The 17,746-nt window shown below is 33.5% G+C and overlaps 1 protein-coding gene across 1 annotated transcript; it reads right to left on the bottom strand.

Annotated features, from left to right (window-relative positions):
• Positions 1-11,648: 11,648 nt before the first annotated feature.
• LOC143612341 (uncharacterized) lies at positions 11,649-16,369 on the bottom strand. Its single transcript, XM_077086350.1, has 11 exons — positions 15,905-16,369; positions 15,761-15,827; positions 15,628-15,681; positions 15,421-15,537; positions 15,005-15,325; positions 13,994-14,349; positions 13,344-13,515; positions 13,141-13,200; positions 12,965-13,051; positions 12,264-12,392; positions 11,649-12,197 (listed from the first exon to the last, which is right to left on the bottom strand). Exons 1-11 carry the CDS (start codon positions 15,940-15,942, stop codon positions 11,895-11,897), a joined length of 1,704 nt encoding a protein of 567 aa, XP_076942465.1. The 5' UTR covers positions 15,943-16,369; the 3' UTR covers positions 11,649-11,894.
• Between the last annotated feature and the right edge of the window lie 1,377 nt (positions 16,370-17,746).

Genomic DNA, 17,746 nt, shown 5'->3' with positions numbered 1-17,746 from the left:
TGCGCGCAGATTTATTGTTATCTATGTATTGTATTAAACTTGATTTCTCACCAACACGCAAGTGTTTGACGTTTTATTTTAACACATGTTCAGGTTTGCAGTAACTGTTTTGGAGCTTGTGGACACATAGGACGTTTTTACTTTTGGACCTAGATTAAAATGTATCAAGACAAGTTGTTGCTGTTCGAATATTTTGATTTATAATATATTGATTTATGTTGGTTTATTTATATCTTATGTATACGTTGCGCATGCGTGAATGAATATATTTATTAAATATTGACACCCAATAGTGTCACGAGTAATGAAACAATATGTGGCGCCCCGATGTATAATCCGCCTTTGGTCGGGGTGTTACAGGGAGGATGTAACATCTCGGGAATACGCTGATCAATTTTGGGCTAAAAATGCCAAATCTGGAAGTAGAAGGACTGAAAATGAAAATTCTAAACTTTATGCATCTTCGCGTATCGCGATGATGCAAGAAACTTTGCGTATCGCGAAGATGCTGGCACACATTTCAAAGCTTATCCAGTTATGTGGCGACACGTGTCAACACGGGGTTGACATGCAAAATTGCGGCGCCGTCATGCATCTTCGCGTATCGCGAACCGCCATAGCATGCATCTTCGTGATACGCAAAGATGCATAAATCGAGGCTATAAATAGGCAGTCACGGGTATGAACCTCATTCATCCTACATTCACCATCACAAACACACACTTAGTGTTGGGAAGCATGCTAGCTTTGCCGAGAAGTCTCGAGGTCCGTTTTCGTGAAGTTTGTGCAAGTATTGAAGTGTTAACGCGCTGTAGAGAAGTTTGCCAATGTGATAAACCCTATTAGGCCAAAGCATGCTATACCAAACACCAATACAATCATGATTTCAAAACATTCACAAACCTAATCAAGGTTAAAAACCAGACTTAAAGTCTACAGTCTAATCAAGAAACACCATCAAGGTGATCATTCAAACCTATTTGTTTATAGGTTAATAATCAGTCGCAATCAAGAAAGGTTTTCAAACAATCACATCATCGGTACAGGTGAATATGTTAAACCTTTATAAACAGTCAAACATATTTATACTCTATAAGGTAAACAGGTTGTTGTCAAACATATTTATACTCTTGTGTGTGTGTAGGGCAGTGTTACATATACCAGGTATAGCAATATATCTGCTGAGATTGTCAAGAAAATTATATTTGTATTATAATTGTTCGTTAAATGCTTTTAGAGTCATAACTATTCACCAGCATATAGCTGACGTATTTTAATCCCACTTGCAGGTAATTAACTTTGATGGTATATAGAAAGGATTAGAGTCGTCTCGAAGATAGAAGTTCGCACCGCATGATGGCAATTTTGTTATAAAATCCTTGTAATATTAAAAACAATATTTTGTAAAACTTCAACTTGGGTATTTAATTCCCAAGTAAATTAATATTATATTAAACCTTTATGTTTTCTGCTAAAATTACCCAAAACTCTGATATAGTTATAAAACAGGTACCAACTATTGGTCACACTCCTAATCCCTAAGATGGGGTGTGACACTTTTAAACTTTGACTCCCTGCCCAATTATCAAACCAAAAGAGCAATTTCTTGCCATCTCTTAAATTCCCTTTTATCAAATCCACCATCTTACTTCCTTCCAAAATTAAATTATTTATAGTCTTAGCTATATTTAGCCAAACACCTGAGCTTCCTTTCTTTCCCGACACCATTTCCCGATCTCTAATTTGATTATGAATGGAGTCAATAACTCGCCTCCATAACCCATTATCTTCTGTTTTGTACCGCCAACCCCACTTAGCTATCAACGAAATGTTGACATCTTTCGGCCTTGAGATGCCTAAACCTCCTTTGTTCTTAGGACTAGCCACCCTGTCCGAAGCCACCCAATGAATTTTTTAAGTATTATTAGACCTTCCCCATAAAAACTTTCTCATAATCTTTTCAAGATTCTCCACAACTTTGCTCGGCACTTTGAAAATAGAAAAATAATAAACCGGAAGACTTTCAAGAACCACTTTTATTAGCACCACCCTTCCTCCAATTGATAAAGAATTTGCTCTCCAAGTTGCTAATCTTTTCTTAAAAATATTCATTATCCCATTCCAACTATGAATTTTGTTCATGTTAGCTCCCACTATAATGCCTAAGTGAATAAACGACATTTTCCCCGGTTTGCATCCTTACACTCCAGCCATATCTTTTATCTCTTCCCTGTCACATTACTTCCAAACAAAACAGATTTTTTAAAATTAATTTTAAGTCCGAAACACATGAAGAGGCATCTCAATATTCTATTAACATTCACATATTTGCCTTGGACCATTCCCCAATAATCATGCGTCATCCGCGTATGAAAGATGAGATAAGAGAGGGCCATTATTTGGGGTTTGAACTCCCGAAACTATACCCTCCTCAACCGCCTTAATTACCATATTAGAAAGAGCCTCCATTACCACCAAAAACAGAAAAGGCGAAATAGGATCTCCTTGTCTCATTCCTTTAAAGCATTGAAATTTGAAAGTGGGCGACCCGTTAACTAACACCGAAAAACTAGCCGAGAAAAGAATCCCCAAGATCCAATTGTACCACAACGGAAGGAAGCCCATTTGATCCAAAAATAGAAACTAAAAAGTTCCAATTCACATTTACGTAGGCCTTTTACATGTATGTTTATACAATCGGTTATTAATTATTAGTCCATATAAGTACAAAGATCTTGATAAAGAGAATTTGATAATTTTATATATTGAAAATAATGGCATATTCCTGATTTATATTAATATAATTACATTAAAAATAATTACCTTTATATCTTTTTCATTATTTTTTCTCTCATCTCAACTTACAACCTTTTATAAAAAATATCAAAAATTATAGTGCGTGAATGGTGCATTCTTAAATTCTACTTTTCTCATTTTCTCTTTTATCTACTCACAAGTCATAACCACTTATAATCATATCATTTAATTTACAAAACACACTTACATATTATAACGAGTGAGCTGAGAATGCTCTAATACAGTTCTAAGTTATTTCATCCTATCGATGGATGTACAGACATTTTAATTTCTCTTGTTCTAATTCTGGATCCTATTGAACAAGCTGTGCATGGTTAGAAAATAAGTTAAAATGAAGTTACGTAGGTAAGATGCCAATTACAAAGTATAAGAAAATTTAAAGGTTATATATATTCACTTTTAGATAAAGTAATAACTTAGTCTAATCCTCGAAATGAAAACAACTAGATAATTTTATTTCTTTATTTTTTTTTTTGTATTCTATGAAAGGGTTTTTATCTTTAACATTATATTATAATGTCTAGTTATGATATCTTTATTATCTGAAATGCAAAGGGGCAACAAATTTCGTGTAATTATACTGTATTTACTATTTAGTAAATACATTAACCTATATGTTAAAGCAAACGTGAATGCTATAGTATAGGTTTCATATATACGTACTTACTCCATATAAAAATATATGTTCACGTTTTTAGTATTGCACCATCCTTTTCTCCTTTTCATTAATATATTAGATACTACATATAATTGGACAAGGATTTGCTACAGTGTGCATATCTAGTCCGTTCAGTTATTGTGTGCATATATATTAAGTCTGCTCAGTTATTGATAATAGCATTTAATTCAACTGCTTTGTCTGGTTTCTTTGTTTGTCACATAGTATACCAACTATTGTATCTCACAATGGTTTTATACTTTGACGCTTAATTTTTTATTTATGCTTAATTAACTTATGATTTCAATTGTGCTTTTCTTTAGACGTTTTGTGGGTGTGTGTACAAGACTTTGCTCTAGTGTGGTTTTAAAGTTTTCAAACCATCGACAATTTGTTTTGATATGCCTAATTTATCGTTGGGTACTTTATTTTATTGGTGTATTGTTTGCTATTGTGCGGATTTCATTTGGTGATAATGCCGATTGTGGCTTTATTTGCTGCTTCTAATCTTAATCGTGTATGTTTGGTGCCACGTTGTTATGTAATAAGCGTTGATGTTAAACGTACACCAAATTGACTAGCTAAACGCGTAACATAAATGGAAGGAAGTTTTGTAACAATTAACAAATAGCACCCACTGCCTAGCTAAACGTAGAAACAACAACGAAGGTACATCGGAGCAACGCGCCGGGATAACACCTAGTATTAATGAATAAGTACACGATCTCAAATGGCTATCAAATGTTCAATGATTTTTTTTTTAATTCTTCAATACGAGTGTGGAAAGGATCAAATACAAAATGACTTGTTTTCTTCTAATAATCAAATCAATATAAGACCATGTGTTGTAGAAGATGGTTAGTTAATCAAAAATGATGTCACATTACTACCATCTAGGTAGTGAGACATTAACTAACTAACCAATCGAGTATGTGTTTTGGTTTAACTAACAACATAATTATTATTTAATGTTTTTTAATATAAAAAAAATAGATGAGTAAATATGATTGGTTGGAGAAACATATAACGGCTATAGCCCCACCTCACATTGTCCTCAATTTCACCACTGCACTAGCGCCGAAGGGGCTCATCACTCTTTAACGCCATCCTCCATATGTGTAATGATTTGGATGTTAAATGATGATAATGTGAAAAGGGTTGGCACGTCTCATTCTAATAGTAAAAATTAACATGTAATTTTGAAACTAATTAAAAGTTGCAACTTGCAAATAACTATGAGAACTAAAAAGGGGAATTCGCCCTTTAAGTTGCTTTTCCTTTTCATTAAATATTATTCACTAGTTTTAGATCTTAATAAAACTTTCATATACTTAATTATTTTTTACATAAAATTAAACCATAACATTGAGAGTGTTATCGATAATATAAGTATGACATTGTTTTATTTAAGAAACAACATTTTCTTGAAGTTGTAATGCAATATGTGATACACAATGTGGTTATTAAATTTACACAGTGGTTATCTAGTTTACATGGTGCGAATTGGTATCTTCCAAATTTACAAAGTCTGGACATATGTGCAAGTCATAAATGGGTTTTTTATTACACTAACCATGTTGCGGTTGCCTCAATTTACATGGCGTGGTTATTTATGCGATAATCTTAAGATACATAAATAGACGCAAATACCTCTCGCCCATTAAACTCCCACACACATGACTTATCCTCACTGTTTCCTACTCTTTTTAAACTATAAATGCTTTGTACAAGAACCAACCAATATATTTTAAAATTTAAAAAATTTTGAACTTTACAATTGTTCAAACATTAAGTATTTCTTTTATCACTAATACCACTTTCCTCTCTGCATATACATTTGTCCTACCCACATGGATTTGGATTGGATAGTTATGTGGTTCATTAATCTTAAACCAAATTATCTTATCTTTTGAGGATGACTTCACAACAACTAGTACATGAACATGAATTCTATAAACACGTGTTGTAAAAGCCACTTATTTTTTGAGTCCGGAATTCATAATTCATTGAGTCTAAAAGTAATTGTTGATTTGTTGTATGGGTGTCACCTAAATGGCTAAATTTAATGAATTTTAATTTTCTTGAGAATTCATGTTTTCCAGTTAAGCATGGTACGCATTAAACTAAGTTAATGAACTTTTAGGTAAGGATCAAGATTACCAAAAAGTAACATTTGCGTCGGTATCAATCAAAACCAAACAATTTTAAAGAAAGAAGTTCAAGTCTCTTGAAGAATATGTCGTGTGAGTATCAAATATTAATTGATCAAGATTGAAAGTTTAGGTCTTTTTAACCTTAACTATAACTTATAAGTCATGTTCTATATATAAAAATAAAATACCACTACATGATAATAATGGGTTCATGTGCATCTTGTCATTTGACCACAAAAGAAGGAAGAATCATGGCCAATTGGTCAACAACCGTCAAGGTGATCAACTCCGGTGATGGGCGGCTGCAAGAATTTAAGCAGCCAATCATGGTAAGCCATGTCCTCTCCGGCCACCCTGCCGCCTTCCTATGCAGTAGTGACACCATGTTCGTAGGCTGTCATGTGCCACAAATGCCAGGGAATGAAGAGCTTCAAATAGGTCAAATATATTTCCTCATGCCACTCTCAAATTCAAACAACCCTTTATCTTTGCAGAACCCTTAAAGCTGGTTCTGCACTTCAAACCAAACCTTAGTAGGTTGCACCATTTTGTGGTTCAAAACCAAAAACCAAACTAGAGCTAATATGAATTATATGTGTGTGGATATAATAACCATTTTAGATTTTATTTGAAAAAATAAAAATATACCTTGGTATGAATGTTATGTACAATAATTTCTTTGGTTCTATTTCAATTTATAAAAATTGGATTCACGAACCACACAAGAGCAATGCAAAGATGTGTAAAGCGGTATGCTAAGGAGAGAGGGAGGAAGTCGTTCATTCTCACGAACATTTGAAAACAGATATGCGATTGATGAAGCAGAGAGAAATGATGATGTTTCTTTTTTGTACTTTTGAAGAGGCTTATTGAGGATACTTTAAGCTTGGAGATAATGAGAGGGACAAAAGAAGCATTATGGGTATATAGTAAACTTCGAAGTCGTGGCAATTGTTGTACTTAGAGGTATTTCATGATAAATTATGAAAAATTATTTTTATATTACTTTTACACTAGGGTTTTTTTTTTTTTTTGGGGGCGTTTCACAAAGTATTCTTATGTTTTACATATATTTTATATTATTTACACTATATGGTATGGTACACCGATGAACTTATGCTTTACAATTACTATGAAAAGGACTAGGGTACTAACATTTTAGAGGTGAAAGATCATTGTATTCTTATCGAATGATGAGAACAATTAAATAAAAAGAAAGGAAACCTTTTACTTTTCTTTTATGACCTTTAAGATAGCGTGTAATAAAAGTTATTTAAAGTAAAATTCTTTAGATTATTTTAGCTGTGACTCAATGGTAGAACACTCATTTTACTAGTGAGAGGTATGACTTAAATCTCACAACCACCAATTTATATGGGAGATATGAGGGATGACCCTGGCTTGCCAGGGTTCGAGTCCTGGTCTGTCGTGCCGTTTAGCGAGCGTGGGGGTCGGGTTTTATCCTGGGAATCCCTCAATAGGTGGACCGCTAGGGGCTCCGTCCGTCCGAACTACGAAGTACTCGGCGTTACTTAGTTGCTCGTTCCTAAAAAAAAAGGTAAATCAGAGATGTCAAAGTGTGTACTGATTGATGGGTCGGAATGTTGTGGATAACATGTAAAAAGGTTTTAGGTTTTTGGGTTAAAATAGGTTGTTTTTGGTTAAAAAAAAAAGAACATATTTTTTTCTTAAAATAAGCTATGGAGGTGAGATTAGGGTCGTCCAACTAGCTTGTTTGAAACTCGACTCAATTTTAATAGAGCCAAAAACTTAGCTCGTACTCGAGCCGCCAACTTGTGCCACTGCTCGATAGTGGTGAGCAAGAAACAGTTTGGAACCTTTAAAACCAAGGAATCGGAACCGAACCGGTGCCTAAAAACCGCTCGCGTATCTTACCTTACGGTTCTCATTTCTTAGTATTCGCATAAAACGGTTTGCGGTTCGGTTCCGGGTAAAACCGATGGTTCTAGACATGGAACCGAAGAACCGGAATATTAAAAATTTTTAAATAAAATTACCAATCCCCATTTTTATAGGTAACTTATTAGCCGACATCTAGTCAATCATTATTTAATTCAAAATCTTCCTTCTTCGTACCTAACAACCAAGATCAGTTTTGACTCAAGCTTTCAAAATAATGTAATATATAATAATATGATCTTCCTTCAATCTATCGTCACTAATTTAATTTCAACAATTAGTTTTTAATCTGGATATATTCATGTTGTAATCTAAATTAATTTTTCATAAACGAATACATACAATTATATAAACTTGTTTTGCAATTTTCAAAGTTTGCACAACCCATTTGATAAATAAACGACCGAACCGGTTCTGGCACATAATCGATTACGGAGAACCGACTTTACCGGTTCTGGAACCAAACCGATTTACTATAATAGGTTTCGGCTCCGGCTCCGGTTATATTTTTCAGCTATTTTCAGTTCCCTTTTGATTTCGATTTGGTTCTTGCGGTTCTGAACCATTGCACAGCCCTACTGCTCGACGAGTTGACTCGCTTTTCTTAATTATGATACTATGGGTGCGTATACTTATAAAAGGGTGGGCATTCTCATCCCACTCCTATCTCTAAACAAAAAATTACACTAAAACTCACTACATTTTCTCTCTCTATTTCAATTAAATAATGTTTTTTATACTTTTTATCATTATCTTTTCTCTTTCCTTTACTCACAACCACTTTCAAATATATTAAAAAATTATAGGGGATGAACAGTAACTTTTCAAATATACAGAAAAAATACTACTTTTTCTAAATATAAGAACTCTCCACTCATAATATCCTGAATCACTCTCTAAATTATAAAAACATCACTCACATAAAATAAGGGGTTGGATGAGAATGCTCTCGTAACAAATTAACAACAATTTAATATTATAAAAAGTACAAGAAAATATAATATTAAACTACTAAATATTATTATACAAGGAAATGAACTAACTTACACAAATCAATAAGCGAGCTACTCGAACTAAACCGGTTCGAGTTTTTATATGGCGAGCGACCTTGTTAGCAATGGTCAAAACGGCATTATATCATGTCTCTTATTGAATAATATAGCTTGAAATGATAGTCTTGAAGGAGTGGGAAATGTCTAATAATGCAATCCAGTTTGACTTGATATTTTTAATCGAGCTAAAAGTAAAAACTAAGCTCATATACTCGCCTCCAGCTCGATGATTCACTTGTTTTGCTTAATTTTAATGTTTTGTATATTTAATTTCTAAAAAGACTATAACAGTAAGTTAACAAAATTTGATATTATGAAACCTACTAGATAGTGGCGGATTTAGATATAAATCTCAGGGTTAACATTTAAAATTTTTTTTGCCGTATTTTATACAATGTAAACGAAAAAAATAGAAACACGATACTTGGGGTGCAAGTTTCTCCTATTCGGTTTTTGAAAGGTTGAAATCGAGCCATTACATGTTCTTTTACTTTATTGAACGTTTCTCTTTGGACTACACAAATTAAAACATTGTTCAAATACTCATCACTCATTCGTTACGCAAACCCGTATTGATAAGCTTCATTTTAGAAAAACATATTTCAACGGCTGCGGTTGCAATTGGTAAAACCAACGTTAGCTTTAATTTTTGGCAAACCAAAGGAAAAGTGGTGTGCTTTTCGGTTTCCACCATTATAGGAGCAAGGTCATGCATTCATCCAAATTTGCAAATTTATCATCTTCCTTTAAAGTGTGATAAAAGATCGTACGATCACCCGAAATACACTCTCTTTATTCATTACCAAAATCATTTAGATACAATTCCGAAACTGCCACTATCTTAGATATGTCAAACTTGAAAAACGAATCTCAAGATTTAAACCAGGCATATTTTCTAACAAACTAGTTGAGACCTCATTAAGAGCATGCTTAGGATTGAGTTTGAAAAATGCTTATTAACTTTTTCAAAAAAGCCATTTTTAAAAGACAGGATTTGGGGCATTTAGAAAAACTGTATTTTAACCTTTTCAAAAAGCTAAAATAAAAAGGATTTTCGTGATTGTCAAACACATTTTAATTTATTGCTTTTTTGAAAACACCAATAAGCATTTTTCAAACTTAATCCCAAACATGCTCTAATTCTATTTCCAAGTTCTTGAATTTGCATATCCAAAACCGTATAAAAAATTTCGACCTCAAAAGATGATTCTTTTTAGCCTGTTTATGTTTTATGCTTATCTTCAAACAAAAGAAAAAAAAATGATTATTGGTTTCTATTTGTTTTGGGCTATAAATTTGTTTGGGTTTTATTTGATTGAACTTTTTAAAAATGATAATTCTGTTGAGCATGTTTCTATTTGAATCTACTTCTGTTTAATATTTTTCGTTGAAACAAAAGAACAAAATATTAGTTGTTTTTATTGCTTTGGGCTATAAATTTGTTTGGGCTTTATTTAATTTGAAGTTTTGAACTTTTAAATTGGTTAGTCTTTAAACAAGTAGGGGTAATATAATATTTTTTCAGTGATAACGAAATACAAAAATCGACTAAAAGAAAAAACGTTTACATTGCCGATGAAAGTTGAGGGGTAATAGATGCTATCCCTAACTATTAACTACATCCGCCACTGCTACTAGATGTCAATATACAAGAACGTGAATTAAGTTAAACCGGCCAACAAGCAAGTTACTCGAAATAAATCAGCTCAAGATATATGACAAGCTACCTTCAACTTGAATTTGGATTGAATATTTACACGACCTAGCGAGGTCGAGTCAAATATACTCGAGTTTCTATAGCTAATGTAAATTTGTACTATATCCAAATTAAAGGGGCTAAGCTATGTATCCATACCAAAAGGGTTTAATTGTACTATTATCCATACTTTTTTTTAACAAAATATAATTTTATGAAAAATCTAGCAAGTGGCTAGAAAATCACCAACAATATCAAGAAAAAAACAAGACAACCTACGAAATAAAAGAGCAAATACATGAATTATATTAGAAACCTGTATCAATCCTTCCATGATAACCCAAACTTTTTAGATTTATTCTTTATCTATTGATAACCGATATCGTTTTGATTTCTTCCACCAAGCCGGTCATGTGTATCGGTAGACCATCTTCGAGAATTACTAAAATATTTTAGGCCGAAGACGAAAACTATTTTGGACCTTAAATAAAAGAAGTATTTTGTTGGGTTTAAATAATTTAAATTTTAAATGGGCATACTTGGTTATTTTTAGGTTATGTAAAAAACTTTTGTATAAAAATAGACTTAAACATATCTCAAAATTTACTATAACCCACAACCTTTTGGTTCAGAGTCATGCCCCTTTGCTATTAGGCCAAACTAGTTGTTATGTAGTTGAGTTTAAACATTAAATATACATACTGTTTTTTTTTAATAAAAATACATATAATTTTTTTTTTAAATTTCGGGCCTAGCGGGGAGCCGTCGACCACCCAACCCCCCCCCCCCCCCCCGGCCAACCCCACATTAGGACCGGCCTTGTATCGGAGTTCCATTATGGACTAACGCATTACGTTTCTTCCATATACCAAATCAACACAAAACACACCGCGTGGAACACTTTAGCTTTGTCTTTTGGGAATGTCGAATAATTATGCAAATCCACCAAATCCCGAGCACAAAAAGCATAAATCAATGGAACCTTACACCATTGCGAAATCAAAATCCAAATCGCCTGCGCCAGCCCACAAGAAATAAGCACACGATCTACCGATTCCTCCGCATCGCATACCAGACACATCAATGACCCAACCGAAATATTTCTTTTCACCAACTCCATGGACGCCGGTAACCTATTAAGAATAGCCCTCCACACGACAAAGACAAAGCCTGCTTTTATCCATAGTAAAGGCACTTATTTTTATTTTTTTGTTATTATTATTATTTGCCCAAACTTATTTGAAGTTACCCAGCTTGAAATATTTATCACCTTATATACACACTTTGGTTGAACATCAGTAGGCTTTTGAAGAACAACTTCAAGAAAGATAACATAATTGGAACAAAAATTTCAACTTCTTGACATGTTGCAAAACTAAAACTAAAACTAAATAACAATATACATGAAATATCATCAAACTCATCTCTTGCTGTTGGAAAATTTACATAAGTGCAAGAGAACAAAAAATGACACTCACATCAAACTCCAAACATAATCATCAAAAAACACTCATCATAGCAAACTCAGTCACAATAACCACCACCACTAACCCTCAAAAATCTTGTGTCATCGTCTCGGTGCGACCCACATTCAATCTTTACTTAGCTAAATCAGGGGCAAGTAGATACCGAAAAGTGAAGTCGTGCGGGACCCACTCAAATTTCTTCAGTGATTTTCCTTTCTGAATCGACTTGAAGCTTGTTTGGTAAAACTCGGGCACTGAGTGTTCAATCATGTCCACTAAACCAGTGTGACATAAACCGGATTCTTTTGCATAAAGATCAACAAGTTTTGGGAGATAAATCTTTTGCCCTTTTTGTATCTTGAAATTATTGTGAACATACTCTTCTTTGGCAATTTCGAGCTCTTGGAAAACGCTTTTTGGTGTATATATGCGCACCTGGATCATAAAATTGACTTAAAAGGTGTTAAAATAATGTTGTTTGAAGGTTTAAAATTAGTGTACCATGGGGTCAGAATGGCTTCCTGAACAAAGAGCAAAGTATGCAAGAGGTTGCGGGTGCTTCATTGCGTATGCTTTTCGGGCATCTCTCGACTTGTACTTTGGACTTGGAAATAACAAAGATTGAAACCACTAGAAGAAGAAGAAGAAAAATCATTAGTCTCCATGTTTTTTCTTAGTGACCATGGGAACCTGTTAGGGCTTTTCTAGCCTCATCGGTGGTGTTAAATGGATCGAGTTGGTGGGTCCAACCTGACACAAACCCGAACACAACACAAACCTGTTAAGAGTATAAACGGTACGGGTTGAACCATGAACCCGTTTAGCTAAAGGGGCTGCGTTCGTGTTAAGCGTTAACTCGCCGGGTTCATGGGTTGACCTGTTCAATACATTTATTTTTTATTTTGTATTTTCAAAATGATCTTAAATCAAATTGATTTGGTATTTAAGTCAAAATTTAAAACTTAGAAGAGAAATTAGCATAAGATTTTATTATTATGCTGTAATTTTGAAGTACTCAAATGCAATTGAAAAATTCAGGTTACACGGCTTAGTTGGTGTTAACCCGCCAGAATTCATGTTGTGTTCAGGTTCATATGTCTAACACGATTTTTGGGTTCACGAACCTATTTAAGGTTAAGGTTGAGGCTTCCACCTTCAAATCACTACAACTTAAAGAAAGAAAAAAAAATAAACAAACATACTTGTCCGGGTTGAGGTGGTCTGCATCCCAGTATTGTACTCTGTATATCTCCAACACTAAGCTTTTGACCACCAATATTATAAGCAGCCTGTATTATTTAAAATACACTTTACATTACAATAATTAAAAAACATGTCATATTCACATAATCATGAAATGTGAAATGCCTAAAATAACCTTTAGGGCTAATGATATCCTCTTGAGAGCACCGCGAGGCGTTCCATGAACCAAAAATGCCTGTAACGGGACATGAAAATGTTATATAATTCAAATGTCGGACCTTTTGACTAAAAAGTCAAACTTCTGTTTTACAACATTTTAACACTGAATCGGAATATATATATATATATAAATTATTGTAAAGATGAAGAAAAGTTTACATGCATCACGAGTGCATTGTGTATGTTGATCCAAAACGCCAGCTTTTCTTCGTGTTTCAATTTTCTAGGGTCAACTTGTTCCAACTGTAATATAAGAGACCTGTAAAATGATATGTTTAGGGGTTTTATACTTTCTAAATATGCAATAAAGAAAGCGTGACTGATTCTTGAGCTGTCATAATTAAATATTTAATATTGCAAATCAATTGTTATTTGTGCATAATGCCATAAGAACACAATAGTTTGCAATCATGAGCAAATTGAACGAATTATAGAATTGGGTATGCATTAAACTAAAATAACCGACCCGAAATAACCAAAACCGACGGTTTGGTTTTATGTTTTCTCCGAAACCGAATTTTTTGTCGGTTCTGGCTTTGCATGTACCTGAACTGAACTGACTCTTATAACTGAACTGAAACCAAAAAAACCAACTTTTGTTATTGAATCTATGGATTATAACTTTGAGGCCCAAATAGCAAAAGTTGAAACTGAACAGTTTTCAAAAATGCAAATACCAATTTTTTGGTTTGAGCCCAAAACCGACTCAAACCGACACATTTACTTAGCGCTTAATGCAGTAGTTTGCTTGCAATGAAAAATCAAACGCTGGATACGGGTCAAACGGTCAAAGTGATCAATAAACTTGCCTGAAATGTTGCTGCTTATGCTCAACACTACTTAGCCTCTGAGTACTTTTGCAAAAACCTTGAACTTCAAGTGTAGTGAAGTAGGGTCCACTGAACTCCATTGACCCTTCACAATGTGGGCTCCACATGCTAAACTGGTCAAGTGGGGAAGAATCACTGGGCGGTGACGGGAATGATATGGGCGATGAAGGGAATTCATGATTGAACAACGGTGGTTCCGCAATTTGACCGTAAATGCTCGCAATGCACCTGATCATTTCCTCAGAAAGACCGTTTGCCGACATTCTAATATTATCGGAAATACAACCGCCAAGATGCTCAGCCAAACTAACACTTGAATGATCATCCTTAGCAAACTGGTAGATATCAAGATAAATAAGTCATATCACTCCTGATCATGATTCATGTTAAGTTTAATTATTAGTAGCTTCCGTTGACATTTAGCTGTGTTTTAGCCCACGGGCAGGGTGTGCATGAAACTGAAAAAACCGAACTGTAACCGAAAAACCAAATCCAACACAAAAACGACGGCGTGGTTTTATGTATTACTGAAAACCAAAATTTCGGTTCAGTTTTGCATGCAAATACAACCGAAAAAAACAATCAGTAGCCGAAACAAAAACCAATGTTTTGATTTTATGTGTTAGTAAATACCTAACTTTTGGCTCACTAAGGGTTTTGAAGGTATATTAAACTGAAAAAACTGAAATGGTCCAAATTTACAGATTTTCATTGTTTTAATGTTAATCAATTTATAAAAATTAAATAAATAGTGTACCCCAAATATAATAGCCGAAATGTATGATAATCAATTATTCATTAATTAACAAAAATATTTTAAGCCCAAATTCATTATTTTTGGCCAAATTACTTTCAACCCAAAATTTTCGAACCCAAATGGACAAATGGTACAACTGTATGGTTTTCAAAAACCGAATTTTCCATGACTTTTACCTTGACCATAACATAATTGATCTAATAACTGCTTAATGATAAGATTAAACGGTATACCTCTAACATTCCCAATGGTAAGGAATGATATGAATCAACCGCTTGATTCACCGCCATATAAAGAGGCGGAGTTCTGTACGAAAGTGACGAGTGGCTTCGATTAACATCAGAATCTTGCATTGGTTGTGATTCCAAAACGGGACAACATTCTTTTGATGGATTATCAACCGAGGCCCGAGCTGGCATACAATTGGTCTCGGTTGGAGTTACAGACTGCTGCTTCTTTTGAAAAGTTTTACGGTACAACGAGAGAAGATATTTCTCCAAATGCTTAACTTCAAACTCCAAGATCGATATTTCCTTAATTAGATCCTTAGAAGACTGAACTCAAAACACAAAATGGACACATTAAAACCATGAACATGTTTAACCAAAATATATAATTATATATTATATCCAAAATTCATAATTCTTACCTTTGTAAGCGAGGCTTCATCGATAGGATCTTGAAAGAAAGGTTGACTAGTACTCGCCTTCTCTAGCTCGCTTCGAATCACAAGTTGGTCCTCAAGTTGTTTCTGGAGTTGTTCAATCTACATACACACATATATACATAATTGAGCTTATAATAACACTCACAAATGCTTTTAACAAAAAAAAAAACAAAAAACAAAAATAAAAACCTCTTCTTTTAGGGAGTTTTTAACCTCATCACCACTCTTCATCTGCTCCATGACCTATTGAAACAAGTTAATTCTATCATTAACTATCAAACATTGTAGCAATTTTACACATATTAATAATGAAATTTCTCACCTTTTTTGGTTGAGATACATTAAAAGTAAAGTCCTTATCATCATGGATTCTTCTATTACCAAGATCACTGTCAATTTCAACAACAACTCATCAAAACAATATGCCCACATTAATATTGCTAAATATAAATAAGGTTATATATACCTTTTTTTGCGTTTATGGCTTGAACCACCAAAACCCATTTTCACTTTCAACACCTTCAAACTAACTAACTCTATAATAATAATAATAATAATAATAATAATAATAATAATAATAATAATCAAATTCACGATCCCAAGTTTCAGGTATCCTTAAAACTTTAAAGAAACACCATTAACAACGACAAAAAAAAAACACACACACACACAATCTGACAAAACCACCAGAATTAAATATCAAAATCATCCAAAACCACCAAATTGCATAGATCACGACACCTAAAACACCAACATTAATGGAGATTCCATTTGGGTTTCCACCAATTAGACCAATTTTCGCAGTCACGGGCCGTGCTAAAATTCTCACTGGAAACCGAACGATTGAAGCTGAAATTAAAAGGGTTGATTGGAACTCAGTGATGGTTAAAACCCATCAAAATCTTGGATTGAAGTTAAGAGAATGGGTGTGTGTGTTTGTGTTTGGTGAGTGATGTGCTCGTTTTGACTAGTCGCTAGTTTTAGAAAGTGATGCAACCTTTATGTGTGGTAGCTTTTTGCAAAGCGTCTTTTGCATTAAAAGAATCAAATTGCTTAAATGGAATTCAATGCTTAAATATTACGAGTACTACTCATCATCTTATGTACGTGCATACTCCAATGGACTCTGTGTACGCGTATTTATATTTTTATAATAGTTTTGTTGTGAAAATGAAAGATGGAATTTTTTAAAGTTTTAAGTTATTAAAAATAAAAAAATTTCATTTTTCATTGGTTTTTTTTTTTTTTTTTGAAGGAAAACATGGGAATATATTGTTAAAAGGGGTGAAAGTGGAAAGTAAAAACTAAAGGTTTGGAAAAGAAATGTACTATTTGAGAGCATATTGTTATGCCATTTCAAGATGATTATAGCTTTTAATTCAATACTATCGTCAGAATAAAAACTGATTTTTATCCAAGAAAGTGGTGATAATTTAGAATTTATAAGTTATACACACTCGGTGAATTTGGCGTAAAGAAGCCAGTGGTGTGATCATTTGTTGTTTTTTAATCTTCTAGTTTTGGTAGAAATATTAATAATAAGATAAGTTTGTAATATATCATTCACCTTACGATTTGTCATGTTATTTGACGCATTGTCAAATTTTCCTATCCACTTTATTCATTCTTCACTTGTCTTGCATTTTTCACATTATACTATCACTTTTTACATTTATTTTTCAACACTAACTCATTTATTACAAACTTTATTAAGTTTTTTTTAATAAACTAATTGAAAGCCTTCGCCACAAACAACCATAGTTAACCCAGCATGACATGGGTGTTGGCTTCTCGCATGGTCGTCTCAACGTCCTCCGATTCCTAAAACTAACTAAAATGTTAAGACTTTTTTCTTTTTTCTCCTTATACGTATAGCGCTAGAGAATATACAAGAATTATAGAATATGGATGATATGCAGTGATATGCAGTGATAATGGATATGAAACATTTCTCCTTAGCTTGTGACTCATCAGTAAGTTACTAATTCTAAACGAACTCTAGCTACTTTCAAAATCTAATAATACATAACTCCTATTTAAAAATAGATGTGCTTTAAAACTGGAGACCTAAAGCCATTGTCTTACTTAGCTTACCCACGAGACGACCCTGGCTTCTCGTACATCCGTGAGTGCCACATACGAGTTCATGAGTGAAAAAAATGTTGTATTGCAATTTGCAGCTACTCTTTTTAAGCATAACTCAAATTAAAAAGTTGTAAGAAAATGCAATTTAAGAAGAAGAAGAGAAAAAAAAAGATATCCCTGCCGTTTAGTAATAAATAATCATAATAAATGAGACTGTTTTCTG

This window comes from Bidens hawaiensis, unplaced genomic scaffold (assembly GCF_021521415.1).
Source record: "Bidens hawaiensis isolate Kalapana, Puna unplaced genomic scaffold, B.hawaiensis_p1.1 tig00034408_1, whole genome shotgun sequence".
Lineage (NCBI taxonomy): Eukaryota > Viridiplantae > Streptophyta > Magnoliopsida > Asterales > Asteraceae > Bidens > Bidens hawaiensis.
The sequence above is the reverse complement of the archived record's forward strand: the minus strand, read 5'-3'. Positions and strand labels throughout refer to the sequence as shown.

What these genes read in the sequence shown, in the direction of transcription:
- LOC143612341 (XM_077086350.1), bottom strand. Translation starts at nt 15,942, where the DNA reads ATGGGTTTTGGTGGTTCAAGCCATAAACGCAAAAAAAG. An exon ending in AGCCATAAACGCAAAAAAAG is followed by an intron (nt 15,828 to 15,904) that starts GTATATATAACC and finishes TGAAATTGACAG; the next exon opens with TGATCTTGGTAATAGAAGAA. An exon ending in GGATATCATTAGCCCTAAAG is followed by an intron (nt 13,052 to 13,140) that starts GTTATTTTAGGC and finishes TAAATAATACAG; the next exon opens with GCTGCTTATAATATTGGTGG.